This window comes from Grampus griseus (assembly GCF_964374135.1).
Source record: "Grampus griseus genome assembly, chromosome: 14".
In the NCBI taxonomy this organism is placed as follows: Eukaryota; Metazoa; Chordata; class Mammalia; order Artiodactyla; family Delphinidae; genus Grampus; species Grampus griseus.
In genome coordinates this window covers 6,523,234-6,549,485 of record NC_139008.1, presented here as the reverse complement: position 1 = coordinate 6,549,485, position 26,252 = coordinate 6,523,234, and the positions used below count along the sequence as shown (strand labels likewise).

The following is a 26,252-nucleotide window of genomic DNA, read 5'->3' as shown; positions in this document are numbered from 1 at the left end:
ATTCACATCCTCGAATAAAAAAGATCATCTACAGGGCTTCCCTGCTGGCGCAGTGGTTGAGAGTCCGCCTGCCGATGCAGGGGACACGGGTTCGTGCCCCGGTCCGGGAAGATCCCACATGCTGCGGAGCGGCTAGGCCCGTGAGCCATGGCTGCTGAGCCTGCGCTCTGCAACGGGAAAGGCCACAGCAGTGAGAGGCCCGCATACCACAAAAAAAAAAAAAAAAAAAAAAAAAAAAATGAGGATCAAAATAGACCCTGCTTACCTCCTGGGGCTGCTGGGAGAGTTAAGAGCTATTTTAAAACATAACCTGGATGTGTTTTAATCAGGTATGGTAAGACACACATGCAAATGACTGTTATGAAGGAAGCAGTTTATATTCACAAAACCATAAAAACAAGATGCCCAGCACTCCACGCAGGGCCATGCAGGGACGCACTAGGGTCAGTCAGGAGGCAGAGGGAGGGAGGGGGAAACATGGGCAGGAGCCTTTGTTGTAGGTTCTGTGAGAAAGACAAGGCAAGGGAGAGCAGGCAGGTTTAGGATCAGCTGGTATGAATAATGTCTGCGGGCTCTGGGGATTAGGGGCTGTCCCTAGTTGCCTGGCACCTGGCCCTGGGATGAATACGGCAGAAGAACATGGGCCTCCTGGAGCATAAGAGCCAGATGGAGGAGGTGGTGGGGAGTGTGGGCTCTGGACTGGCTGGTTTGCATATGACAGGTGAGCTCCTGGGCACGTCCATTGCTCTTCTAAGAACTGGCAGCCCTGGGAGGGACAGTCTCTCCCTGGTCAGTGAGGCCCCAGATGTCAGAGCATCAAGAATACAGCAAATAAGAAAAGATGGCCAACACGAGTGCAAAGCACCCGACACACAGGAAGTGGGAGATGTCATCCCTGCCTGTTTCAACTTTGTGGGGCCTGGGTCTCCCTCTACTTGCCTCACATAGTGAAGCAAGCTGAGAGTCTTCCCTTCCCAGCTGGACTCTAGTTCCTGGAGGGCTCACTGCACGCCTGCACCCAACCAGGGCAGGAGAAGCCTTCTCTGGGCCCCTCCCTGCCTGCAAAACAAGAGGAAGTACACAGAGTGCTGATGTCAGCAGAGGCCCGTGGACAGCCCACGGGAAAGAGCAGAGACCAAGACCTTGCCCTTCGTACCTCCCCCTTCCCTGTGCTCTTTCTTTGCCTCATGTGTCCTGCCTCACCTCAGGGGCCACACTCACATCCCTCCTGCCTTTGTTTCCCCAGACCCTGAGAAGGGGCCGGCTGAATGAAGCACAATGAATGACCCCCCAGGATGGGCCGTGGAAGGAAGGGGAAGTGAGGGAGGTTAATGGGGGTGGTTGGTGGGGGAGGGGCAATCTTGGGTAAGCATGAAGCTCACGAGGCAGACAGACCTGAGTGCGGTCCAAATCCAGACCTGGAGGGAACCAGAGTAAGTGAGGTCACCTCCCTGTGGACTTTGAAAGATGCTTGGGCTGAATTGGTGACAGGAGTTCATCCTCCCTTCCCCCAACAGGAATGGGAGAGTTTGGGACTCTCCATGACATTAAGGCTCTGGGCCTCAGTTTCTCCCTGGGTAAAATGAACATAAGGATACATCACCACAGAATGTTGTAAAGCTGAAAATGAGAAAACGCAGGTTTAGGGCTTGACTCAGATAAGAGGGTTCCATGAAAGTGCAGACTCTGTCCTCTGAGGCCTATAAGTGCAGGCACATAGAGGAAGCCAGGACTACCTGGCTGGCCACGAGAGAACTGTGGAAAACACCTATTAGGATTGGGAAAGAAACTGAGAAAAGGAAAAAGGAAGTTCAAATCATGTCCTCCCACCCCCATGGTCCATTCTGTGAACCAATGCCAACGTCATCCTGGAGAGCGGGTGAGCAGAGCCTCCATCCCAGCCAGCCCTGGGGGGGCCACCAAAGTTCCCAGCCCCCAATCTCTCACCCCACCCACCACCAGTCACAGGCGGGCAGGGCCTCCATCAGAGGGGGTCCCAGGGACTGTCAGCTGGATGGCTCATGACTGCTCTGACCTTCATCCCCTCTGTCCAGCGAAGGCTCTGGATGAGCCAGGGTCGCACAGCTGCAGATGGAACCCCCTGAGAAGCGTTATTAAATACAGCCTCCGGGCTCACCCCGCAGGGCTCTGCACTCACAGGGTGAGGCCCAGAGATTCTGTGGTGCAGCCAGGAGGAAGCATCCAGAAGGAGCAGAAGGCTCTGTGGGCTCAGCAAGACTGGAGTTCAAGTCCTGGACCCGCCACCTCAGGGCGTGGGGCCCCACGTGGGGCAGGGCGTGTCTGAGCCCCGGTGTCCTCCTTGTAGAGTGTGAGGACAGAGGGCCCTGCAGATCCAGTCCTGCATCTCTGGGTGGAGGCGTGGCCTCCAGAAGGCCCACCCTCTGGGTAGGTGGGAACCTGCGCCCACCCTCATCTCAACTCAGGGAGGGTGTGAGACTGCACACAGGGAGCAGAGCAGGGTGGGAGGGGCCTGGTGGGCCTTGGTTCTGCCTGGGGATGAAGGGGGGCACTGCAGTGTCCCCTACCTGCAGAGAGAGAGACCACCAGCATGCTGGGTGCCCCTGGTGCCTGGGCTGGGGGCTGAGGCTTGACCACCAGCAGCTCCCTCCTCCTCCTCTCTAAGGGGCTGTAGCTGGGCAGGGACTCAGGGCCGTGGACCTCTCCCTGAAGGAGCCTGAACTGGTCCTGCTGTCACCCCTTTCCCTGGGAGGAGAGAGACACTCAGAGAAGCAGAGAAAAGGAGAGACAGACACACAGAGACACAGAGGCTGACTCCTAAGGAGATGCCAAGCGGGTGGCAGAGGCAGGGAGCTGAGGGAGAGAGGAGAGGCCCCAGCTGGCCCAGGTCAGGACCAGCCCCTCAGTGTGCAGAGGGGGGCAGGGAGTCCTAGGTCATGGTTCCCTTTGCACTGACCACAGAGAGGCCCTTTTGCAATATAGGAAAAGAAGCCAGATTGATAAAGGAAGTGTCAGTCATGGCAGGGGTGGGCGGGTTTGGGGAAGGCCCCTACCCTCCTCAGTCCTCGGAAGGAGCCTGGTCCTCGCTCTCCTGGTGCTGAGACTCCCCGCAGGCGGCCCCTCCACAGGCCTCCCCTCTGGCCTTGAAGGCTCTGCTTGTCTTCTCATCCCAGGAGGAGGGCAAGGCCATGGGTCTGAGGATGGGGATAAGCAAAGTGGGAAAGAGGATGAAGCTAAGAACACCAAACACTTTTAGCTGGAGTTGTTTGTCACCGCAAGAGGCCAAGGGACCTAGGGCAGCACCTGGGTTGAAGGGGGAGGGATGGTGCTCCGCATGGCTTAGAGTTCCTAATAACAAGGGTGATACAGTAACAGGAAGTGATAATTTGGGGGGCAAGGAAAGGGTATAAGAAAAAATATACATTTGGAATTTTTACTTTTTTCTTTTTCTTTTTGCCTCTCTACACTGTGTCACTAAATATATCCCTGCACGTTCACACATCCTCGTCCAGTAAAGCTTCAGGCCACCAGAATACACATTTTTTCCTCACTCGCATACATAACCCCTCACATCAGCATTGGTGCACTAGACTCTGTAAAAAAGTTTCAGTCACACTTTGTTTTTAAACTTGAGTCAATATAAACCTTGTTCAAAATGTTATGAAAAAATGTACATGTTTATACAAGGCAGGTTGTGACAGGACACTGGGGTTCTTTCCCCGTGGGCGGCCCCAGGAGGAGAGGGCTGGAGTCTCACACATTTGTGTCTCTGTCTCCTCCCACCACCCTTCCCACCCAAGGGAAGCGCCCTGCCCCCCTAGTGAGTGCACTCACACCCCTATTCCCTGGGGAAGAAGCTAGTTGACCTTTGCCATTTTCCCCACACCCCTGGAGGAGGGGGCCAGGATCAGTCAGGCCCTCTCCATTGTAATTGTTCGCCCCTCTGGGCCAGACCAAAGGGACGCTGCTCTGTACAGGTAGAGTCCAAGGAGGTGTCAGCTCATATCATTGCTATTCACGCTGTAAGTGGAATTCTTCATCGAGTCGTTGACTTCTCGATGGAATGCTGACAGATTCTGGGTGAACCTACAGAGAGGATGCATGTAGGTTGGGGGAGCAGGGTGGAAGGGAAAGATCTTTGCCTAAAATGTTTCTAGCAGACAAGTGGCTACTGAGAGGCAGAACGTATGAATCAGTTGTTTCTAAGGTCAGTTAATCTCAGTCTTAAGACTTTAAGGGAAAGTTGGGCTAGTTTTGCACCCCTTTCTACCTGACAAACTTCATGGCAGGTCTCGAGATCTGGTCAAATCTGAGGCTCTGAGGATCACCTTGGGTTCATGGCAGCACAAAAGGAATCTCACTGACAGAGACGGGAAGTAACCCTCACGAAGTGAGAGCTGGGAGAGGATGAAGCTGTCTCATTTCTTAATGCCAAGAGACCTGTGCTGTAGACCACCTGAATTGTACTCAGTGCAACTGAGGAACTGAATCCAATTAAAAGAAACTTAAAATTCAGTTCCCCAATCACACCTTAATTAAAATTCCATACTTTAAATTAATTAAAATTAAAGAAAATTTAAAAATCAATTTAGAAAAACCTGACGTTCAATTCAGTTATCGGACAACTTCTAAGTATGTTTGGAACAACTTGAGTATGGGAATCTAATTGCAACTGTAAGTTTTATGAAATCTAAATACAAATCAAGTATTTCCGATGAAAATGTAGCATATGGGGCTTCCCTGGTGGCGCAGTGGTTGAGAGTCCGCCTGCCGATGCAGGGGACGCGGGTTCGTGCCCCGGTCCGGGAAGATTCCACATGCCGCGGAGCGGCTGGGCCCGTGAGCCATGGCCACTGAGCCTGAGCGTCCAGAGCCTGTGCTCCGCAACGGGAGAGGCCACAGCAGTGAGAGGCCCGCGTACCGCAAAAAAAAAAAAAAAAAAGAAAGAAAATGTAGCATATGAATTGAGATGCCCTGTTAAGTGTAAAATACACAGGATCTTGAAGACTTAGTACAATAAAAAGAATCTCAAAATTCTCAATTTAAAAATATTGATTACACATGGACACATTATTTTGGATACATGGGTTAAATAAAATACATCAAAATGAAAAAAAAAAAAAGAATCCGCCTGCCAGTGCAGGGGACACAGGTACGAACCCTGGTCCAGGAAGATCCCACATGCTGCAGAGCAACTAAGCCCGTGCGCCACAACTACTGAGCCCACGTGCCACAACTACTGAAGCCCGCATGCCTAGAGCCCGTGCTCTGCAACAACAGAAGTCACCATAATGAGAAGCCGGCGCACCACAACAAAGAGTAGCCCCCGCTCGCCACAACTAGAGAAAGCCCGCGTGCAGCAATGAAGACCCAATGCAGCCAAAAATAAATAAATTTTTAAAAAAACCACATTCTATCTACTTTAAATAAATAAATGCATTGATAATCTGTCAAGTTTTAAAGGAATTATCAGAGGGCAAAATCTAAACGAAACTGGGAACTCAGAGAGTAACACACTAAAGACTGCTTTCCCCTTGAGGGCATTTGCCAAGCTCAAGAAACTTGCGATTTGGTGTTCAGGAAGCCAAGAGCAGGATACAGACCCCAAAGTCTTTGACAATGTGGTGAGTCTAATAGGAAATTGCCTGCTTGGCATAAAGTCAGGGTCTCAAAGTTCTACACCCTCATATTGTGTGACCTGGAGACCACCACGCCACACTCAAGCAGAGGATTTCGAAGAATTTGACTGTCTTGGACCTTGGTCCAGAACAGACAGAGAAAACTCTTTCTGGAGAATTTATACCCACAAGCCAGCCCTTAGGTAGATGTGCAGTCCAAATTCACAGAACCATTGGTCTGAAAAATCTCAACCTGTGTTAATTTAACACACTCTAGGAAGTTATTAGCCTAAATTTTTGGCAGAAGCAAAAATTTTCTTTGGAGAAGCCCACTATCAGATGGGATTCTTCTATGCCTATTTGGTAACCTCTGAATTCAGTACCAAATTAATAGAAAATTTAATACCAGATTAATGAGCAAGGGATCTTATTTGGGTCACATTTAAATTAACCATAAGGTGTTGCTGTTAATAGGGGTAACTAACCCAGAGCCAAACATGCTTATGATTTAGATCCATTTACTGTTCCTTACAGTCTCTGTGGCCTTCAAACCAGCTTTCCCATTTGTTACTTTTTGGCCATCTTTCCAATTTCTTCTTTTAGTTTTTTGCTCTTGTTAGCAGCTTTGACTTGAATTTGTCATTCCAATATCTAATATTAAATTAACTGCTTTTAAAATTATTTTTCCCCAGCTTTAGTGAGATAAAACTGACTAACAAAAATTGTATATATTTAGGTTGTATAGCGTGATTTTTTTAAGGTGTACAACATGATGGTTTAATGTATGTATACATCGTGAAATGATTACCATGATCAAGCTAATTAACACATTCATCACCTCACATAGTTACCTTTTCTTGTGTATGTGGCAAGAACACCTACGATCTACTCACTTAGCAAATTTCAGGTATACAATACAGTGCTGAGTATAATCACCATGCTGTACATTAGATCCGCAGAACTTATAACTGAAAGTTTGTACCCTTTGATCAATATCTCCTCATTTCCCCCACTCCCCAGCCCTTGGCAACCATTTTATCCTCTGGTTCTATGAGTTCAACTTTTTAGATTCCACATACAAGTGAGATCATACAGCATTTGCCTTTCTGTGTCTGACTTATTTCCCTTAGAAAATGTCCTCCAGGTTCACCCATGCTGCCAAAAAATGGCAGGATTTTCTTTTTTAAGACTGAATAATATTCCTCTGTGTGTGTGTATACATATGTGTATCTCACATCTTCTTTATCCATTCATCCACTAATGAACACTTATGGTGTTTCCATATCTTGGCTATTGTGGATAATGCTACAGTGAACATGGGAGTACAGATATCTCTTTAACATACTGAGTTCATTTCATTTGGATACCCAGAAGTGGGATTGGGATCATATGGTAATGGTAATTACCATGGTAATTCTATTTTTAATTTTTTGAGGAAACTCCATACTGTTTTCTATAATGGTTATACCAATTTACATTCCCACTAACAGTCAGTACACACAGGTTCCCTTTTCTCCTCAATCTCGCTATTACCTGTTATCTCTTTTCTTTTTGATAATAGCCATCCTAAACAGGTGGGAAGTGGTATCTCATTGTGGTTCAGATTTGCATTTCCCTGATGATTAGTGATGCTGAGCACATTTTCATATACCTGTCGGCCATTTGTATGTCTTCTTTGGAAAAATGTCTATTCATGCCCTTTGACAATATTTAAATTGGGGTGCTTCTTTGCAATTGAGTTGTATGAATTCCTTATATATTTTAGACATTAACCAAGTATACAGTTTGCAAATATTTTCTCCCATTCTGTAGGTTACCTTTTCATTTTGTTTCCTTTGCTATGAAGAAGCTTTTTAGTTTGAGGTAGTCCCACTCGTTTTTGCATTTGCTGCCTTTGCTTTTGGTGTCATATCCAAAAAAATCTCAACCAAGACCAATGTCAAAGAGCTTTTCCCCTATGTTTTCCTCTAGGAGTCTATTGCTTCAGGTCTTACATTTAAGTCTTCAATCTGTTCTAAGTTAATTTTTGTGTATGGCATAAGGGTCTAATTTCATTCTTTCGCATGTGGATAACTGGTTTTCCCAACACTACATGGTAATTCACAAAATTGAATACTACGCATGTGAAAATGAATGAATTACAGCTACCCACAATAAATGGGTAAATCACCCCTCTTCTGGAGGTGAGCCTGGGTGCAGATGCAGAGTTTTCTGGTAAGGTGGCTTGAAGCAGAGATAGGTGGGACAACGGTCTTTGCTTTCTCTGTGAAGTAAGTGCTGCCCCCTTCCGGAAGTGAAGAGGGAATGATGTGATGTGATTGACAGGAGCTTTGGGCAATGGGAGAAGGCATAAAAATTGCATTTAAGAATGTATATAACAAAACACGGGAATTCCCTGGCAGACCAGTGGTTAGAACTTGGCAATTTCACTGTCGGGGCCTGGGTTTGATCCCTGGTCTGGGAACTAAGATCCCACAAGACACATAGCGCAGCCAAAGGGGGGAAAAGAAAAGGAATGTATATAACAAAACAGAAACAGACTCACAGATATAGAGAACAAAGTAGTGGTTATCAGTGAGGGAAGGGAAGGGGGGAGGGGCAAAATAGGGGTATGGGATTAAGAGATCCAAACTGCTATGTATAAAATAAATAAGCAACAAGGATGTATTGTACAGCACAGAGAAATACAGCCACTTGTAATAACTTTAAATGGAGTACAATCTATAAAAATATTGAATCACTATGTTGTATACCTGAAACTAATATAATATTATAAATCAACTATACTTCAATTTAAAAAATCAAAAAATAAAAATAGAACCTAGGATAACCACCCCACCTCCCAAAAAAGGGGAACTTTTAGCATCACCAATTTGTGCACTAACCCATTGTGGTACGTTGCAACACAAAAAAATGGCCACAAATTCTCTGCAGCTCCTTCTATCAAGATGGAGAGGTTATTTCCTCATCCCTGAATCTGGGCTGGCCTGCTTTGGTCAACAGAATGTGATGTAAGTGATATTCTGCAATTTCTGAGCCTAGACCTCAAGTGGCCTTGCAGCTTCTGCTCTCAAGCGGCACAGTGGGGAGAGGACATTTCCAAAAATAATGACCAACACCAGGTATCACCTAATGCTAAGTGAACAATATAGAGAAGGCATAGCTAGAGTTTAAAATAAGGTTGGCAAATTCAGGGGAGGTTTTCTGTAGGAGGTGAGAGAGCTGAGCCTGGGTGTTTGAGATGGTGGAGAAAAGCGAGAGGATGGGGAGTGGAGGGGGAGCGGGCTCAAAGGCCCGCAGGAGAGGAGGGTGTGGGTGTCTGAAAGGCAGTGGGCAGTCACCCAAACTGGAGCGGAGAGCTGTTCTTGGAGAGCACTGGGCAAGAAAGCCTGGGTTATTCTGCAGCCAATGTCTTCCAATGACTTGTGAGTAGAGGAAGCTGATCATATAGGTCCAGTTTTCCTAAGAGTTTTCACAAAAAAGAAGTTTGAAAGAAACAATCACTCTGGGCCCAACCTCCTAATATCTTAAGCACTTTTTCCCTCTGTTGTCAGCCGTCTCCCCATGCTGTTGTCCTCACTCCCTGCCTCTAAGGGATCATTTCCATCAGTGTTTGTATCCATTCACAACTCATCTTGAAAACAGCTGAAAACACAGTCAGAACAGCTTAGGCACGAAAGGAGTTGATTAGCCCAGGTGATTAGCCTGGCTTCCCGTGCTCACACCTGTCATCTGGTCTGTTTCTCTTCACTGCCCACTTCTGCCCCCTACCGTTCAGCTTCATTCTCTCATTCTCAGTCCCTCTTTGGTGGCCCCAGCACCAGCGGGCTCTTCCAACAAGGGGGCAAGATGACCCATCCTCCCATGTCAGTCTTGCAGGAAAGAACGAGACTTTTTCCCTTAGCTCCAGCAAAACCCCTAAGATTACTAAGACTGGACTAGCGTAGGTGACCCATCCATCCTGGAGACAATCAGTGTGGCCAAAGGGATGTGTTGCTCTGGGTGACCAGCCCTGAGTCAAGGGCAGGATATCCATGTTCTAGAAAGTAAGTCAAGACTGGAACTTTTATCTGTATAACTTGAGAGTGTACAGCTCTAAATAACCCATCCCCTCCTCTCTCGTCCTCCGTGCAGCCCTGAAGCCAGTGGATCTACACACCACGTATCAGTTGGGTTCTCTGATGGCCGTGGACACTGCTCGGGGCATAGTGCGGCACTGGAACGCACAGCTGGCCCCTGCGCTCCCTCCACACACCAGTGGCCTCATTACAATTGGTGGCCCATGAAGTGGGGGGGGGCCTGGCTGGGGGCCCCCACACCATGGTGGTGCCTGGGCACCCACTTCACCACCTTTCTTCTGTCCATCTTTATGCAACGACTGGCAGGGATCTGGGCAGCCGTGGCTGCACTGCTGGCCTGGGAGCCCTGAACCCTGGTGATCATCGAACTGGCCAACACCGGCTACAAGTCTATGTAAAGCAGCAACTGGTTTACCCTCCAGGTGAACGCGCTCCTCTGAGCTGCCTTTGCTGACCATGTGGCCTTCGTGGACGCCTGGGAAATGACCTCCAGCCTGGCCTTGCGTGACAGCGTCCACCCGGAGAGGCTCATCGTCCACAACAAGGTGGACTTCCTCCTTTCTTTCCTCTTCCCAACTGAGTGCTTCTGTCCACCCTGGGGCTGTGCGAACGGAAGACCCAAGCTCAGGAACCCAGCTGTGAAGAGGACCACAGCCACAACAGGACTTCTGGGATAAGGGCAGGTGCCATCAAGCTCTCTCACCTGAAGACCGCAATGGCTTTCGATCTAGTCCAGCCCATTCTATTGTTGCCCCACTCCAACCCCTTCTCCACTCAGAACAAGAGTGGTTATTTTAAAACGTAAATGAAACCAGGTCAACGGCCTGGTCTTTTGTATCAGTATAAAGCCAAAGCCTTCTATCTCAGGACAAATCCAAACCCCTAACCATGGTTACCAAGGCCTTGCAAGATGTCGCTGCCCAACTCTGTAGGCTCATTTATTGCCACTCTTCCCCAGCGCTCTGCAACCCAACCCCAAGGTCCTCTTGCTGCTCAAGTAGGTCAAGCCTGCCTCGGGGCCTTTATACCTGCTGTTCCAGTGCCTGGAATGCCCCTCTCCCAGGCCTCCGTGTGGCCAGCTTTTTCTCATTCAGTTCTCTCATCAAACATCACCTCGGAGGCTTTTCCTGACCACTCTCCCACCCCAGCACTCTATACTCTTCTCACCCTGCTTTTTCTGCATATCAGTAACCAGAACCCGTAATTATTTGGTTTACTACTATTATTATTTACCTGTCTCCTTGAGTTTGTCTGGCTTGCTCACTGCTGCATCCCCGTGACCTCGAGCCGTGCTTGAGACATTGCAGGTGTGTTAAGCAGCATTCATTGAACGAATTAATAACTTAAAGTCAGATGACTAGAATACCTGTCTGCCCTGCACCTTCTCTCAGCAAGCTGCTTCCTCTGAGAAACAGGCGATGTGTCGCCAAAGTGTCTCCTTGTCGCACTTGCTGGATTGTATCTGCATGATTATCACTATGAACGCTTCACGTTTACATTTAGGGCAGTATGACTTTTTTTTATTTTTTATTGGAGAATAGTTGAAGGGCAGTATGATTTTCAATGCAGTTTCTACTTTTATTTTGGAAGACCCTCCCAAGAACATTCTGCCATTTTACTAATGAAGCCCGAGAGGTGTCACACAGCTGTGCCAGTCCTTGGTCCTAGTGATACTGGTGACAGCTGTGGCAAAAGTACTCTGTCCTCGCTGGAAAACTGGCCTCCTGCGAGGGCTGGAAGTGACAACCCATGACTCCTCTCTGACACATCCTCTCGTGTCCTGGACGTCAGTTTCTTGTCTGGGGGTGGGGGGCTGGGGTCCCTGAAAGGCATTCAGTCAAGACTGGGGTTTATCGGTGCACCGTGGGCTCCTTGTCTCCGATCACGAGATCTGGCCGGCTGTTCCCCAGACCCTCTGTCTCTGGCGCCGAGGCTTCCCTGATCACCCTAAAGGGGGCTCCGTGACCAGGCACGACCACGTCGGCAGTGGCTAGGACCCTCTTCCGGCTGTGCTCCTGGGACACCGGGTCTTCACTCAGCGCCTGCCACGAGTTCTCGTCCCCATCACGTTCAAACACATCGCCCACTACCATGACGGTACCCAGGGCCGTGCCAGCCACCACCACGCTCACGTCCCGCTGGCCACCATGGCCGGGCGTGGCCCACACCTCGAGTCCCGGCCCCAACCGCAGAGGCTGCTCCTCAGCCAGCCCGTGGGGGAGGTAGCGGCCCCCGGGGAGGCAAAAGTCGTGCGAGACCAGCAGGGCCGCCGCGGGAAACAGCCCCAGGTTCCCGATGTGGTCCGAGTGTCCGTGGGTCCCCACCACGAGAGTCACATCTCCCGGGGCCACGCCCTGCCCCGCCAGGGCCCCCAAGAGTGCCTCTCGAGCCCAGGGCCCCGCGGTGTCCACGAGGATGGGGCCACGGGCCGCCTCCTCCAGGGCGGTCTTCGCCTCGTAGCCCTCGGGCGGGGGCTCTCGGTGGCCGGAGGCCGGGCCCCAGGCCTGGGGCAGAACAAGGGTCACGGAGCCGTCGGCGCGCACGGCGTCGCCGACCCCCTCGGGCTCCGCGTAGCCCTGCAGCAGAACCACCACAGAAAAGGCGTCGCCGGGCACCCGCAGCGGAGGCTCCCCGCGCAGCGGCTCGGTGCGCACTACACCGCTCATGGCCGGAGAGGGACGGGCTCGGGAAAGGAAGTGGGGCCTTCGGCGACTGTCCGCTCCCTTCGGGTTTCCACACTCGCCCAGCCTCCGCGGAGTGAATCTCAGTTCCTTGCCACCCCTCTCAGACCCTTAAGTTGGCATCGCCCAACTGAACTTCGGCGAGAATGCACTCGTCCCTCAGCGTCTTCGGCCACCACCCAGCTCGCGTGTGAGGTCCTCAACCGCCACCCTCTGGAGATAACCTTGTTATTTTCTTCATTCTAACCGGAGCCGCTCTCTACCTTGGACCTAGTTTTAGCTCCTCTTAGGTCTTGCCTCACTCTGAGGAAAGAAGAGACACGGGAAAAGCGCCTGGGAGTTTGTCCTCTGCGAGCTCCCGTCACCCAAGTATGGCGGCCCAGGCGTCGCCGCGCACGTAACTTAATTCTGTCGCGTTTTCAGGCATGCGCGGATCGCGGCTGCGCAGTCCCAAGCCCGAAACCTGTCTCAACGCCCTGATCCATGCCACCCTCCTTGGGCTGCAAAACTACAAAGCACCGTTAGCTTTTAACAGGACGGCGACCAACGGCCCTATTCACTGGGCGCTGCCGTACCGGCCAGCTAAGATGTGTGCACGGCAGTTGTTTGAAATTTGGGGCCCAGCTGATATTTTAAAAAAAGTTTACTAGCGTTATAGAAAATTTGGCACCTTTGATATTACGTAGTGGCCCTGCAGTGAAATTAATATGTAGACCAAGTGTCTACCCCACCTAACTTATCAATATTACCCCGTCCCCATCCAGTGTCCCCTTCCCGTTCACAGACTGTTGGCATGTAGCCTCCTAGACGCCGGCAGCGTGTATAGGTCGTAGAATGTACATTCAGCTTCTTTGTTATGAGTCTAAAAACAGACCCTCGAGGGGCAAAGTGACTTTGCCAAGGTCCACCGCTTCTAAGCCATGTTGACCTCTGGGTCCGGTGGGGAGTAGCAGACATATTTAAACATCTCAATACTGTCACCACACACACCTGACAAGGGGATAAATGGCAGGTGGAGGACTCATCTGTCGGTGCCGGGCTTCCACCTACTGCTCCCACCTTTCTCCCCATAGCCATGCCATGCTGCACCACCAGGATCCTGCCTGAGACTACACGGGAGAGAAGAGCTACAAGCTCTAGGGTGGAGTCACTCGCACATACACACACTCTGAAAGCTGTGGGGCAGGGAGCGCTCAGACTTCAGAGGGTTCTTCTCCAAGACCCCTGTCCCTCCTGGGGGCTCAAAGGCAAAGTTCAGAGTTCCTCTGGGTCATGCTTGGGGTGGCCTGGTGTGTTAGTCACCTCCTCCTCCTCCTCTTCTGTCTTCTCTTGCCCATCTGTGATCTTCTCCTTTCCAGTCCAAGTTTCCTGTAGACATGCTAGGTTGGGTGATAGAAAACAATTTAGATATTGGTCCTGGGGAGAGGGAAGGTTGTGACCTGGCAAGAAAGGGGCCAGCCGCCAGGCTTACCAGTTTCAGTAGCTCGGAGCACATGACCTTCACAGAGAAAATGCTGTAGGGGCTGCTCCTGATGGTGGAAATACCAGTCTCCCACGACGTCTTCAAACTCCTCCAGCATCGTCTCACACTGATCAGGTGGAAAGGTCAGAAGGGTATCTGCTCTGCTGGCCTCTGCAGACCCTCCTCTCTGCTCTTCACTCCCTGTCTCCCCACCCCACTTCGGAAAGGCAGGGAACCAGGAGGTTAAACTTGGCCTATTAGATGTGTGATCCTCATTCATTCAACAGACATTTACCAGCACCTATGCTGCCAAGTAAGTATTATACTCTGAGTCTCAGTTCCTTGCCTGTAAAATGGGAAGTGGTAATAGTACCTACCACATCAGGTTGTTGTGAGGGTTAAATGAGGCAGCAGCTGGAAAGTTTGTGGCCCCAAAGCAGGCACACAGTAGGTGCTCAGTAAGTGGCAGTATATATCATTAGCCTCCATTATTACTTCTTGATATGCTCCTGGGCCCACTTCAGTCAATGGCAGAGTCCCTGCTCTGCTCAAAGATGGACCTCCTTAGGATCTAGCTCCCGTCTCAGGTTCCCTTCTCACCTTCCTGGGCAGTGCAGTATCCTATCCTACCTGCTTCTTGAGGAACGTGACCTCCACGCTGGGCTCATCCCACAGCTCCAAAGGGATCCCCAGATCCACCTTCACCCCCTTCTGCACCAGGCCTTTCAGCGTTGCCATGGTCTGACTCTGCCCCTGAGAGATGGGAATTTGAGATCAGCCCAGGCCACTGCCCTGCCTCCTCCCCTTTTTGCCATATCAGCTTTGTCAACTACTGGAGACCCCGGTGAGTTCCATAGAGAGGAGATGAGGGAGTCTACGATGGGGAGGGGACACTCCAGAGCTGTGGGGAGCTGGGCAGACATCGTGAGGACCTCAGGGGGTACAGGTTGTAGTTTCTGAGAGATGGGATCCTGCCCTGGAGAAGAGTCTGACCTTGGCATATCTCAGTGAGCCCTTGCGCTCGGCATGAACACTGTAGTCCAGGATCCGCTCACATAAATTCTCCAAGGCCTCTTCCAGCCTTGTCTCTCTGTGGGAAGAGGGGAAACAAAGACTCCCTGGATGCTGTGGGCGCTCCCAGGGCTCCTTCGGGGATTGGAAGGTGGAAGAACACCAAGAAGAACTCACGAAACACTGTAAGGGATGTGTCTCTTCCTCTTGCCTGTGTCCAGCACCTGCCCCAGCTCCAGCACCTCTCGAGATCGGCCAGTGCGACTCAGCTCGTCCTGTAGCTCCAGGCTCAGCAGTTTACATACTAGATATCCAAGGGGACGTGAAAGACAAACAAACAAAGCAGCAACTCATTCGGCAGATAAGCAAAGGCAGCAGAGCACAATGGTTATGGGTGCAGGCTCTGGAGCCAGCCTGGCAAGGCTGGAATCCTGACTCAGCCACTTAGTAGCTGGGTGACAATCCTGCTGTGCCTTGGTTTCTTCACCTCTAAAATGAAGATAATAATAGTACCTCCCTCACAGGGGTGTGGTGAGGATTAAATCAATCAATCTATGTAAAGCCCCGAGAATAGTGCCTGGCACGTGGTGAGCACTGCCTAACTGTTTGCTGTTTTCTGCAGTTATTTGTTGAGCCCCTTCTGGATGCACAATAGCAATACAGAGAGTAATAAGACCCATGATCTATCCACAGGACATTGCCAATGTCTCTGGGGATAGATAAAAAGGTGGTGACAATATTGTGTAATGGACTCTATCAAGAGACTTAATCTCACTAGGAAATGCAAAATTCATTCAATGGTCATTCATGGACTTCCTACTAGCCTACGATTTCCTCAAGGATGAGCATTGTGTCTCTTCCACCACTGTCTTCCCAGCACCAGTGGGTCCCAAGAAAAGGACAGGCCAATACAGAAGTGCCAAGCAAACTAAACACAGGGGCAAGGAGCAAAAGTGTCCCAAATGTGCCTATGGCACTATGCTAAGGATACACAGGGAGACACAGGTACTCTCCTTCCCTCCAATGCAGTGGGAGGTGACAGATAAGGAAGGAGGCTTCCAAAGGAGGTGACATTTAAACTGGGTCTTGAAGAACCAAAACCAGAAGGGCAAGGATCATTCCAGGCAAAGAAAAAAAACAATGTGCAGAGGCAGAGAGGTGTGAGAGGATGAGGCAGGCTCAGTGACCACTGAGAGGTTCAATATGGCTGAAGCATGGGCACTTCGGGGATGGGAGGTGGGGTATGGAAATGTAAGAAAGATGGAGGCCAGACCACAAACACTTGGATGCTCTGCCAAAACCGCTGGCTGTAGTCTAATCACAGCAGGAGGCCTGAAGAGGTGTTAAAGCTAGGACATACACAATTGAGTCTGTGTTTAGAAAAACTGACAGGTGTAGGGGGTTAAGAGTAGGGACACAAATGAAAGGAGAGGAGAGATGAGGACCAAGTCAGGAGGAACATTGCTACTGAAATGCAGCGTGGAGTGAGCCGAAGGGGAAAAGAATCCAGGAAGAAATTAAAGCCAGGGAGGCAACAAACCAGGGGACCAGGGCACTCTAAAGTGCCCCCTCCCAGATGGGCCCCATAGGTGATACAGTCACAGAAGATGCTGCTCACGGTAAAATCCATACAGTGCACACCCTCTGCAAAACGTCACAATTATGGGGAAACTCTCCCAGTTGTGTGGCCTCCTCTTTCTTTTATGAGCTTCAAAGGCTGACGTACTCACTCCCAAATCCCTCAGGAGGGCGTGGGGCCTATAATTTGGGAGCGTCTCCGCTGGGGTGGAGTAGAGGATGTCCACAGGTAATGAGCCTGACACCTCACTCCTGCAGTCTCTTCAGATTTAGGTCTGGTGGCATGGAGGACACACACACACACACACGCACGCACGCACGCACGCGCACACACACACACACCACACACACCACACACCACACACACACACACACACGATGCTCAGTAAAGTGGTCGGTCCTGAGCCGATAGTCTCTGCACTACAATTCCCACAAACCATTGGGGGGCCCAAACCAGCAAGAAAAAGCGGGCTCCCTCTGGATGTCTCATGGGAATTGTAGTGCCATAGTTTTGGGGTAGCGCTATGCGTTCCCTCCGTTGACCCCATTCGAATTCCACCAGGCTCCATCAGAACCTCCCTCAGGTCCTGAAGGAGGTCAGGTGACCCACCCATCACGGTCCATTTGGTCTGGCCCAGACGGAGGTGGGGCAGAGGGATGCGAATAGGGGCTACTCCCTTTAGATACCTTCGCATTTGCTGGGCAAGCGTTCTGTGTCATCGTCCTCCTCCTTCGGCGTCCCAGACACAGTCAAAATGAAAAGCAACACTCCCAACCGCACAGGTCCCATGACCAAGTGCCGTCCACAGCCAACCACCTCCTGCCTTCAAACCAACTTCGGTCAGGCAGCGGGCCCTTTAAATCCCAAGGCTGTCGGCTGCAACTTTAACCCAGCCTGGCATGGGAAGCGCAAGCGCAGTGCCGGCTCGAAGGGGGCGGGGCTTCGCGGCGCTGCGGGCTTCCGCGCCTGGTTTTGTGGCGCCTCCCAAAGGTCCTGGCTGCCGGATAGTGAAGGAATAAACTGAAGTAATTACAGCAAGAGGGTGTGCTCCTTACACGTAGGCACAGAGACAGCATTTTTATATAATTTCAGGCCGTGAGCCTAGGGGGCTTATTCCGGCTCGTGGAAGGGGCAGTGACCTGCTCTCGGTCTCTGCCAGGAACTGCTCCTGGAGGGGGCGGGGCCAACATGGCGCCGAGCGCCGGGTGAGCGGCGGTGAGAGGCTCTTCCTGCGCTGGGCGCTCGACTGGCGGGGGCGGGTCTGAGTGGTACCCGGGACTAGACCCTTTGAAGGGCCCGTGTGGGGACCCGGAGGAGGACGGTTGGTTGTGTGTCCGTGCGCGTGGGGACTCTGTGTGTTTGCATTGGAGGGATGTTGGGGGGATGAGGTGGGCTCTCTACGCCTTCTTTCTCGCTGTACCCATTGCCTGGGGACCTTAGACCTGCTTCCCTGCTGGGGAAACTGCTACACGGATCTAGGTCAAGTTATTCTTCTGGGAAGCCTTCCTGCCGACTCCACTGACCTGAGATTTCCTGAGGCCGTGGCGTGTTATTTGAGCCTGTACTGGCAGAGGGTACCGCGGGGTATTGAAGGAGTAGTAGGAGTTCGCCAGGGAACTGGGACATGACCGCCTCCTGTATACCCGGCTCCAGGCACAGAGTATGTTGAATAAATGTGTTCCCTGCAGATAAGACTTATAAAAGCGGGGGAGGAGACCTGGGATGGTTTGAGAAGAACTAACTTGTATTTCGCTCCCATCTTCCCGCCCCTCCAACAGGCCCACACCCGCCCTCCACGTACACCTCGCAGTCAGTCCAAAACACCTTTGACATTGGTCTTCCTAATGCCAGCTTGAAGCGAGCCACTTTCCTTTTGGACACAAAGTAGATTCCAAGCTTGGGCTTATATCTTGTTCACTTGATAACAGTGGTACTTGAGGGTTTATTGAGCACCTAATTCCTAAGCCTTACAGTTCTTTCCTTTATTCAGCAGGTATTTATTGAGTATCTAGTGTGTCTCAGGCAGCAGTCCGGGGTCTCAGAATACATCAGTGAACGTAACAAAGATCCCTGTTCACACAGTGCGGGAAGCGGAGATGTGGTGGTGATAAACAATAAGAAATAATACAATATGTATCAGCAGGTGTTAAATTCCATGGGAATTTTTTTAAAAAAGCAGAGTGGGGGTGGGGTGCAGTATTAAAGAGGGTGATGGGAATAGGCAGCCAGGGAACATCTGGGGAAGAGCATTCCAGGCAGAGGGAATAGAGCAAAGGTTTGAACAGCAAGGAGGACAGTGAGGCTGGATCAACGTGGAAGAAGGAAGGAAAGGAGGTCAGAGATGTGATGGGGAGAGAGTAAATCACGAAGGAGCTTGTAGACCATAATAAGGATTTCGAATTTACACTGTGGCACATTGGGAGCCAGTACAGGGTTTTGAGCAGAAAAATGACCCAAAGTGGTTTATTTTTTTAAAGAATCACTCTGGTTGCTATGTTGGGAATAGATGTAGGGAGCAAGGATGGAAGCAGGAAGACCTTATCAGGAGGCTGTTGAAGTTCCCCAGGGGATAGATGCTGGGAGCTGGTCACACAGTGGGAGTGGAGGATCAGATTGGATCACCTGGTGGATTAGCTTTGAGGGCTCACATAATGAATGCCCGCCTGGATGAATGGTGTTGCTATGAAGATGAGAAAAGCCGAGGCTGGAGCTGGTGGAGTGGGGTCATCAGGAGTTCAGTTTAGAAGGGATTCTAAGTAGCCAGTTTGATATACAGGTCTGGAGCTAGGAAGAAAGCTCTGGGCTGGGGATATAAATTTGCCATCATCAGCCTATAAGCAATACTGAAAGCTGTGAGAATGGTTGAGGTCACCAAGGGAATAAGTATAGCTCATAGCTGTACAAGGACCAAGCCCAGGGCACTGCAACATCAAGCAGACGAGGAGAAGAGGAAGCAGCAGCAGAGGAAACGTGAAGGAGGAGGAAAACCAAGAGAAGGTGGAGTAGCAGTGGTGTCAAGACAGTGTCTCCAGAAGGTAGTAGGCAACTATGCCCTGTGCTGCTGAGAGGTCGAGGAAGATGGGGAAGGAGATGGGACTTTGGATTTGACAATGTAGAGTCACAACTTGATGAGTGGTTTCAGGCACCTAATGGAGTCAAAAGCCTGACTAGAGTAGGTTCAAGAGGAATTAGAGATAAGACAGCTCTTTCAGGGAGTTTTGTTGCAAAGAGGAGCCAAAAACCCCCAGAGTATCGCTAGTAGAGAAAGTGGGATGAAGAAAAGATGTTTTTCTCTTTTTAAAATTATTTATTTATTTATTTATTTTTGGCTGTGTTGGGTCTCCATTGTGGTGCGCGGGCTTCTCATTGCGGTGGCTTCTCTTGTTGCGGAGCACTGGCTCTAGGCACGCGGGCTTCAGTAGTTGTGGCACGTGCGCTCAATAGTTGTGGCACGCGTGCTCAGTAGTTGTGGCTCGCGGGCCCTAGAGCACAGGCTCAGTAGTTGTGGTGCACGGGCTTAGTTGCTCTGCGGTCTGTGGGATCTTCCCAGACCAGGGCTCGAACCTGTGTCCCCTGCATTGGCAGGCAGATTCTTAACCACTGCGCCACCAGGGAAGTCCAAGATTTTTTTAAAAATTTTAATTGTGAAATACACATAACATAAAACGTACCATCTTAACCATTTTTAAGTGTACACGTTAGGGGCATTAAGTACCTTCACACCCATCACCACCATCCATCTCCAGAACGCTTTTCATGTTGTAAAACAGAAACTGTACCTATTAAACAATAACTCCCCCTTCTCCCCTTCCCAGCTTCTGGCACCCACCACTCTGCTTTCTGTCTCTATGAATTTGACTACTCGAAGAACCTCATATAATTGGAATCATACAGTATTTATCCTTTTGTAACTGACTTATTTCACTTAGCACAACGTTCTCAAGGTTTATTTGTGTTGTGGCGTGTGTTAGAATTTCCTTCCTTTTTAAGGCTGAAGAATATTCCATGGTATGGGTGGACCACTGTTTTGTTTTTTGAAGATGGGAGAAATAACTGCATTTTGTAGGGCTAATGGGAGTGATCTGGTAGGTCGAGGAATTGACGATGATGCAGGGATGGGGGGGGGGATGCTGGAGGGATGCTTGAGTTGGGAGGGGCATGACCAGAATCTCTACAGTGAAAGGGAAGGCAGAGCATGAGGGCGCCCTTGCTGCTCAGCGGGTGCACGTGGTCGTGGGAGCCTGGGGAGGTCTCTTCTGATGGCCAAAAATCAGGGAGGAGAAGAGGTGTCAGATGAGACAGAAGGAACCTGGGTGCACTGAAATGTAGGACCATCAGGCAGCATTAAGGGCCCGTTTGAAGTTCGTGGCCATGAAAAAAGTGCACATTGGTCAGGATGGTTGTGCATTTTCTCATCACATTCAATTGTAAGGGCACATAGGCTCAGACAGGGAGAGTTGTTTTTAACCAATGTTGTATTTTTGTCAAGTGTGAATAATGATGCATGACGGAGCAAGACACATGAAAGCAGGCACATTAACAACCTTAGGGAAAAAAGATGCTTTCCACATTTTACAGAGAAGAAACCCAAAGCTGGGAGAATTTAAGTAACTTGCCCAGGTAACATAGCTAGGTAGTGCCGGGGGTGGGATTTAAACTGAGAGCTGAGATCATTCCACTATACCTCACTTGTACTGTGCCTGGCGTAGAATCAGCTCGATAAATTGTGTCGAACTGGGCCCAAGTGCTACCTCCTCCTGTTCAGCCGGTGCTGTTCACATGGGGATGGACAAAGGGCACCCCCCGAGCCCCTTCCCCCCTCACATCTCCACTGTTTTCCCTTTGTTGCGGCCCCTCCTGAACGGACAGCCCCTCTTCTTGGGATGTCCCTCTCACGTTTCCTCTCACCCCCCTGCCAGGGTCTCCATCTCTCCGCCCTGGGGCATCTTCCTTCAGGGGAGGGGAGGAGGGGCTCCAGAATGGCTGAGGAGAAGAAGCTGAAGCTGAGCAACACCGTGCTGCCCTCGGAGTCCATGAAGGTGGTGGCCGAGTCCATGGGCATCGCTCAGATTCAGGAGGAGACCTGCCAGCTGCTGACAGATGAGGTCAGCTACCGCATCAAGGAGATTGCACAGGTACCCTGGCCTCACTGCACTGTATGGAGGGTGCTGCCCAGGCCGCCTTCTTCCCCAGGGTCTCGGGCTGACATCTGTCCTCCCATCCCTAGGATGCCTTGAAGTTTATGCACATGGGGAAGCGGCAGAAGCTCACCACCAGTGACATTGACTACGCACTGAAGCTAAAGAACGTCGAGGTGATGGGAATGCACAGGACTGAGGGGGCAGGGTACTGAGACCTCCCATACGGTACATTTGCCTCAGCCAGACCTGCCTGCTTGGGCTCCCTTCTCATCCCAGTGTCTCTCCGTCCTGTTGTAGCCACTGTATGGCTTCCACGCTCAGGAGTTCATTCCTTTCCGTTTCGCCTCTGGTGGCGGCCGGGAGCTTTACTTCTACGAGGAGAAGGAGGTTGATCTGAGCGACATCATCAATACCCCTCTGCCCCGAGTGCCCCTGGATGTCTGCCTCAAAGGTTGGGGGAGGGGAGGGGAGAGCAGGGGATGGGGAGCAGGGAGGGGAAGGAGCAATGTGTATGGGTGTGAGGAAGCACGCGGTGAAGGAGCCCTCAGTGTGAGATCCCTGGTGAGGAACAGGAAGGAAAGCACGCATCCCTTGGTGTGGAGTGACTTCCTGATGTCTGCGCTCAGCAGTTCACCTTAACACCTTCCTTCCTCGCAGCTCACTGGCTGAGCATTGAAGGCTGCCAGCCAGCTATTCCAGAGAACCCACCCCCAGGTAACCTCCGTGCCCAGCGTCCAGCACCCACCCCTCTCCCTCCTCCTCCCTTTACATCTCCTGCCTTGACTGCTTTCCCACCAGCTCCCAAAGAGCAGCAGAAGGCTGAGGCCACAGAACCCCTGAAGTCAGCCAAGCCGGGCCAGGAGGAAGACGGCCCCTTGAAAGGCAAAGGTCAGGGGGCCACTCCAGCTGACGGCAAAGGTCAGTACTGCTGGGCCAGGCCTCTTGCCCCAAAGCCAGATGGTCATTTGTGAAGTGGGTGAGGTCAGGGCAGAGGGCAAGACCTCAGGCCAGGAGCCCCAGAGAGGATCAAGAAGCCCAAGGGAAGCCGGGTCTCCCTGGGTGGGGGAGGTGAGGGTTGAGGTGTGTCTGGCGCTGAGGCCTCCTCTGGAGCTTTCTTTTCTAAACCTGTCTTCCCACTTCACACAGGGAAAGAGAAGAAGGCGCCACCCCTGCTGGAGGGGGCGCCTCTGCGACTGAAGCCCCGAAGCATCCACGAGTTGTCTGTGGAGCAGCAGCTGTACTACAAGGAGATCACAGAAGCCTGTGTGGGCTCATGTGAGGCCAAGAGAGCGGTGAGGCCCCGCCACCCGGCCCTGGCTTTACCCCTTCGAGGCCCCCCGCGCCCCCCGCAGTGTCGGCCCCTCTTCACTCGCTCCCCTCCCCCCACAGGAGGCTCTGCAGAGCATCGCCACGGATCCGGGGCTCTACCAGATGCTGCCGCGTTTCAGCACCTTCATCTCAGAGGGGGTGAGAGGACGCGGGAGGGGGGGACCTAGGACAAGGTTCCGGGGTGAGCAGGAGGGAGAGGAAGCTCACCGGAAGGGTCCCGCTGCCCCATCGCTTCTCTCCCCGCAACCAGGTGCGCGTGAACGTGGTGCAGAACAACCTGGCCCTGCTCATCTACCTGATGCGCATGGTGAAGGCGCTGATGGACAACCCTACTCTGTATCTAGAGAAATACGTGAGTGGACCTGCCCGCCCACCTCTCATCCCAGGCTCTGGGGACCCTGCCACCACCCACAGGAGACCATTTGTCAGAATCAGCTGACTCGAGGCTTCTCCCTTAGGTGCATGAGTTGATCCCGGCTGTGATGACCTGCATCGTGAGCAGACAGCTGTGCCTGCGGCCAGATGTGGACAATCACTGGGCGCTCCGGGACTTCGCCGCCCGCCTGGTGGCCCAGATCTGCAAGCATTTCAGCACAACCACTAACAACATCCAGTCCCGGATCACCAAGACCTTCACCAAGGTGAGCCGTTTCCCATCACTACCTGGGGTTGTCACCAGAACAATGAGAGCTTCACTCAAACCATTGTGGCTGCAGGAAATGATGCTGAAACCCAGGGGCAAGGGGGCAGGGGGACAGGGACTGGGACTTGAGCTGCATCTCTGGTGTCTTTTTTTTTTTTTTCCTAATTGTGTGATTCCATTAACTTAAAGTTCAAAAACCAGAAAAACTAATCTCTGGTGGTAGAGGTCAGAATAGCGGCTACTTTGGGGAGGAGAGGGTGGCTGGGAAGGAGCTGTCATGTCTTAATGGTTTACTAGGAAAATTTGTGTATGAGAGACTTTGGTCCTTAGTAGTTAGCTTTTCACACCCCTTTATTTGGGTTTATTTTCCATCCCCTTACAGAGCTGGGTGGATGAGAAGACCCCGTGGACAACGCGCTACGGCTCCATCGCAGGCCTGGCAGAGCTGGGACATGATGTTAGGCCCCAGCGGGGGGGGGGAGCCCTGGGGGAGGGGAGGGATCGTGAGGTCAGAGTGGGCAACAGCCCCCTGACCTGGGAGACACTGTGGTGACCCCAGGGCCCCGGCTTCTCCCCTTCTCTTCCAACAGGTGATTAAGACTCTGATTCTGCCGCGGCTACAGCAGGAGGGGGAGCGGATCCGCGGGGTCCTGGATGGCCCTGTGCTGAGCAACATCGACCGCATAGGGGCTGACCACGTGCAGAGCCTCCTCCTGGTGACAAAGCCCCACCCCCACCCTCCCCCATTTCTTCCCGCTGATCCCCCTCTCCACCCCCCACCACACACACACAAGGATAATGTTTAGCAAACATACAGCATCTTTCATTCATCTATCCCATCTTCGCCTCTTACGTTCAGGGCACACCTCAGAGTCCCATATTGTTTCGCAGCTGGAAAAACTGAGGCACTAAGGGGTTAAGTAAGAAATAAGAGTCTTAACTCTCAGCCTGTGACTTCAAGCCTGCACTGCCCCTGATGCTTCTGCACCACTCTGGCCCATTCTGTGCAAGGCACATGCCCTGTGGACCTTAGATGTCACCAGCGTAATTACTCAGCAAGTTCTCCACTCCCACCAGCTAGTGCCCAAGTTCTCTATGAAGAAAAACCACAGCATTCCTTACACACTGATAACCCAGCACAGCCTGGCTTCCAGCAGGAACACTGAAATAGTGGGTGACCTCCTTTCTCACCCCTTCCCCCATCACGATTCTCAGAGTCACTGCCCTCCCTCTACCTGGCTGCTCTTTGCCTTCTCTCTGCAGAAACACTGTGCCCCTGTTCTGGCAAAGCTGCGCCCACCGCCTGACAATCAGGATGCCTATCGGGCAGAATTTGGGTCCCTCGGGCCCCTCCTCTGCTCCCACGTTGTCAAGGCCCGGGCCCAGGCTGCTCTGCAGGCTCAGCAGGTCAACAGGACCACTCTGACCATCACTCAGGTCAGTACAGGGTCCGGGGAGGACAGGTGAGCAAGTGGTAAGGTGAAAATGAAGAAAAACACGGCAGTGGTTCCCATCCAGGCGGGACTCACACCACGAACTCGGGCACACACACTGACTTTTGTAAAACACAGGCCCCCTGAGTCAGCCGTCTTTGGGGGTGTCCAGGTCCCCTTTGTGATGATGTCCCAAACCCAGTGAGACCCACGAGGAGCAAGAGGAGCCCTTCTTTTCATAGCTGGTATCTTTCATAGATGGTGACGTTTTCTTCCTGCTGCTTCTTCCTACAGCCCCGGCCCACGCTGACCCTCTCACAGGCCCCCCAGCCTGGCCCTCGGACCCCTGGCTTGCTGAAGGTCCCTGGCTCCATTGCGCTGCCTGTCCAGACACTGGTGTCTGCTCGAGCTGCTGCCCCGCCTCAGCCTTCCCCTCCCCCAACCAAGTTCATTGTCATGTCATCATCCTCCAGCGCCTCATCCACCCAACAGGTATGTGGAGCCGTGTGGGACCAGGGGTGGTGGGGACTGTGTCACCATGTCACCGATTATTTGGTTGGAGCAAGGGAAGTATCCCCCGGCCTCGGGTGTGGGAAGAGTGCAAGGCAAGCGGCACTGCCTTTCTCCCCGCCCAGGTCCTGTCCCTCAGCACCTCGGCCCCTGGCTCAGGCTCCACCACTACCTCTCCTGTCACCACCACCGTCCCCAGCGTGCAGCCCATCGTCAAGCTGGTCTCCACCGCCACAAGCGCGCCCCCCAGCACTGCCCCCTCTGGTCCCGGGAGTGTCCAGAAGTACATCGTGGTCTCTCTTCCCCCCACAGGGGAGGGCAAAGGAGGCCCCACCTCCCATCCTTCTCCAGCCCCTCCCCCGACCTCAGCCCCCTCCCCGCTTGGGGTCAGCGCCCTATGTGGGGGGAAACCGGAAGCTGGGGAGAGCCCCCCTCCCGCTCCAGGGACTCCGAAGGCTAATGGCTCTCAGCCCCCCGGATGTGGCTCCCCTCCGCCTGCGCCTTGATGCTGTCACACGTCTGCTGACCTTCTTCTCTCCCCTGTACTCACTCTCCCTCTCTCCCTCTCTCTCTTTCCCTCTCTCCCTCTCTCCCTCTCTCTCTCTCTCTCTCTCTCACACACACACACACACACACACACACACGTGTGCGCGCGCGCTGGGTGAAAGGAAATAGTAGTCAGCTTCCCCCACGTGACTTTCTCTTCCAGTATTGTACAGTCAGTTCCTCAGAATAAAAGTTTGATTTTTAAATTGTGATCCACCTCAGTCCTTCCTGGGTCAGATCC

At 51.9% G+C, this 26,252-nt stretch overlaps 3 protein-coding genes and 1 pseudogene across 6 annotated transcripts; 2 read left to right on the top strand and 2 right to left on the bottom strand.

Annotated features, from left to right (window-relative positions):
* Window positions 1-639: 639 nt before the first annotated feature.
* LOC309832238 (NXPE family member 3-like) lies at window positions 640-10,353 on the top strand (annotated as a pseudogene). The gene is made up of 2 exons: window positions 640-721; window positions 9,732-10,353. The product of its transcript is annotated as an NXPE family member 3-like (transcript).
* A 952-nt stretch (window positions 10,354-11,305) lies between these two features.
* Window positions 11,306-12,828, bottom strand: MBLAC1 (metallo-beta-lactamase domain containing 1). Its single transcript, XM_082670591.1, has one exon. It carries the CDS (start codon window positions 12,340-12,342, stop codon window positions 11,527-11,529), a length of 816 nt encoding a protein of 271 aa, XP_082526717.1. The 5' UTR covers window positions 12,343-12,828; the 3' UTR covers window positions 11,306-11,526.
* A 185-nt stretch (window positions 12,829-13,013) lies between these two features.
* On the bottom strand, window positions 13,014-17,264 carry CNPY4 (canopy FGF signaling regulator 4). Its single transcript, XM_082670522.1, has 6 exons — window positions 17,096-17,264; window positions 15,008-15,134; window positions 14,813-14,909; window positions 14,450-14,572; window positions 13,829-13,946; window positions 13,014-13,736 (listed from the first exon to the last, which is right to left on the bottom strand). The coding sequence occupies exons 1-6, from the start codon at window positions 17,196-17,198 to the stop codon at window positions 13,612-13,614; spliced, it is 693 nt and encodes a 230-aa protein (XP_082526648.1). The 5' UTR covers window positions 17,199-17,264; the 3' UTR covers window positions 13,014-13,611.
* A 327-nt stretch (window positions 17,265-17,591) lies between these two features.
* On the top strand, window positions 17,592-26,217 carry TAF6 (TATA-box binding protein associated factor 6). 3 transcript variants are annotated; one of them, XM_082670381.1, is made up of 15 exons: window positions 17,592-17,614; window positions 21,329-21,544; window positions 21,637-21,723; window positions 21,848-22,001; window positions 22,208-22,264; window positions 22,349-22,468; window positions 22,697-22,842; window positions 22,940-23,017; window positions 23,130-23,231; window positions 23,338-23,520; window positions 23,905-23,979; window positions 24,113-24,238; window positions 24,786-24,959; window positions 25,250-25,447; window positions 25,591-26,217. In XM_082670381.1, the coding sequence occupies exons 2-15, from the start codon at window positions 21,389-21,391 to the stop codon at window positions 25,969-25,971; spliced, it is 2,037 nt and encodes a 678-aa protein (XP_082526507.1). In that variant the 5' UTR covers window positions 17,592-17,614; window positions 21,329-21,388; the 3' UTR covers window positions 25,972-26,217. The 3 variants fall into 3 exon arrangements, with proteins under 3 accessions (XP_082526507.1, XP_082526506.1, XP_082526505.1); XM_082670380.1 differs by having other exon boundaries at window positions 17,597-17,624; XM_082670379.1 differs by having other exon boundaries at window positions 17,604-17,730.
* Window positions 26,218-26,252: the final 35 nt, after the last annotated feature.

Coding starts and splice junctions, on each gene's coding strand:
- MBLAC1 (XM_082670591.1), bottom strand. CDS start 12,342: ATGAGCGGTGTAGTGCGCACCGAGCCGCTGCGCGGGGAGCCTCCGCTG.
- CNPY4 (XM_082670522.1), bottom strand. CDS start 17,198: ATGGGACCTGTGCGGTTGGGAGTGTTGCTTTTCATTTTGACTGTGTCT. Junction 14,910..15,007: donor CACATCCCTTACAGTGTTTC/GTGAGTTCTTCT, acceptor CTCTTCCCACAG/AGAGACAAGGCTGGAAGAGG. Junction 13,947..14,449: donor TCACGTTCCTCAAGAAGCAG/GTAGGATAGGAT, acceptor CCACCTGATCAG/TGTGAGACGATGCTGGAGGA.
- TAF6 (XM_082670381.1), top strand. CDS start 21,389: ATGGCTGAGGAGAAGAAGCTGAAGCTGAGCAACACCGTGCTGCCCTCG. Junction 21,724..21,847: donor TGAAGCTAAAGAACGTCGAG/GTGATGGGAATG, acceptor GTCCTGTTGTAG/CCACTGTATGGCTTCCACGC. Junction 23,232..23,337: donor CTCTGTATCTAGAGAAATAC/GTGAGTGGACCT, acceptor CTTCTCCCTTAG/GTGCATGAGTTGATCCCGGC.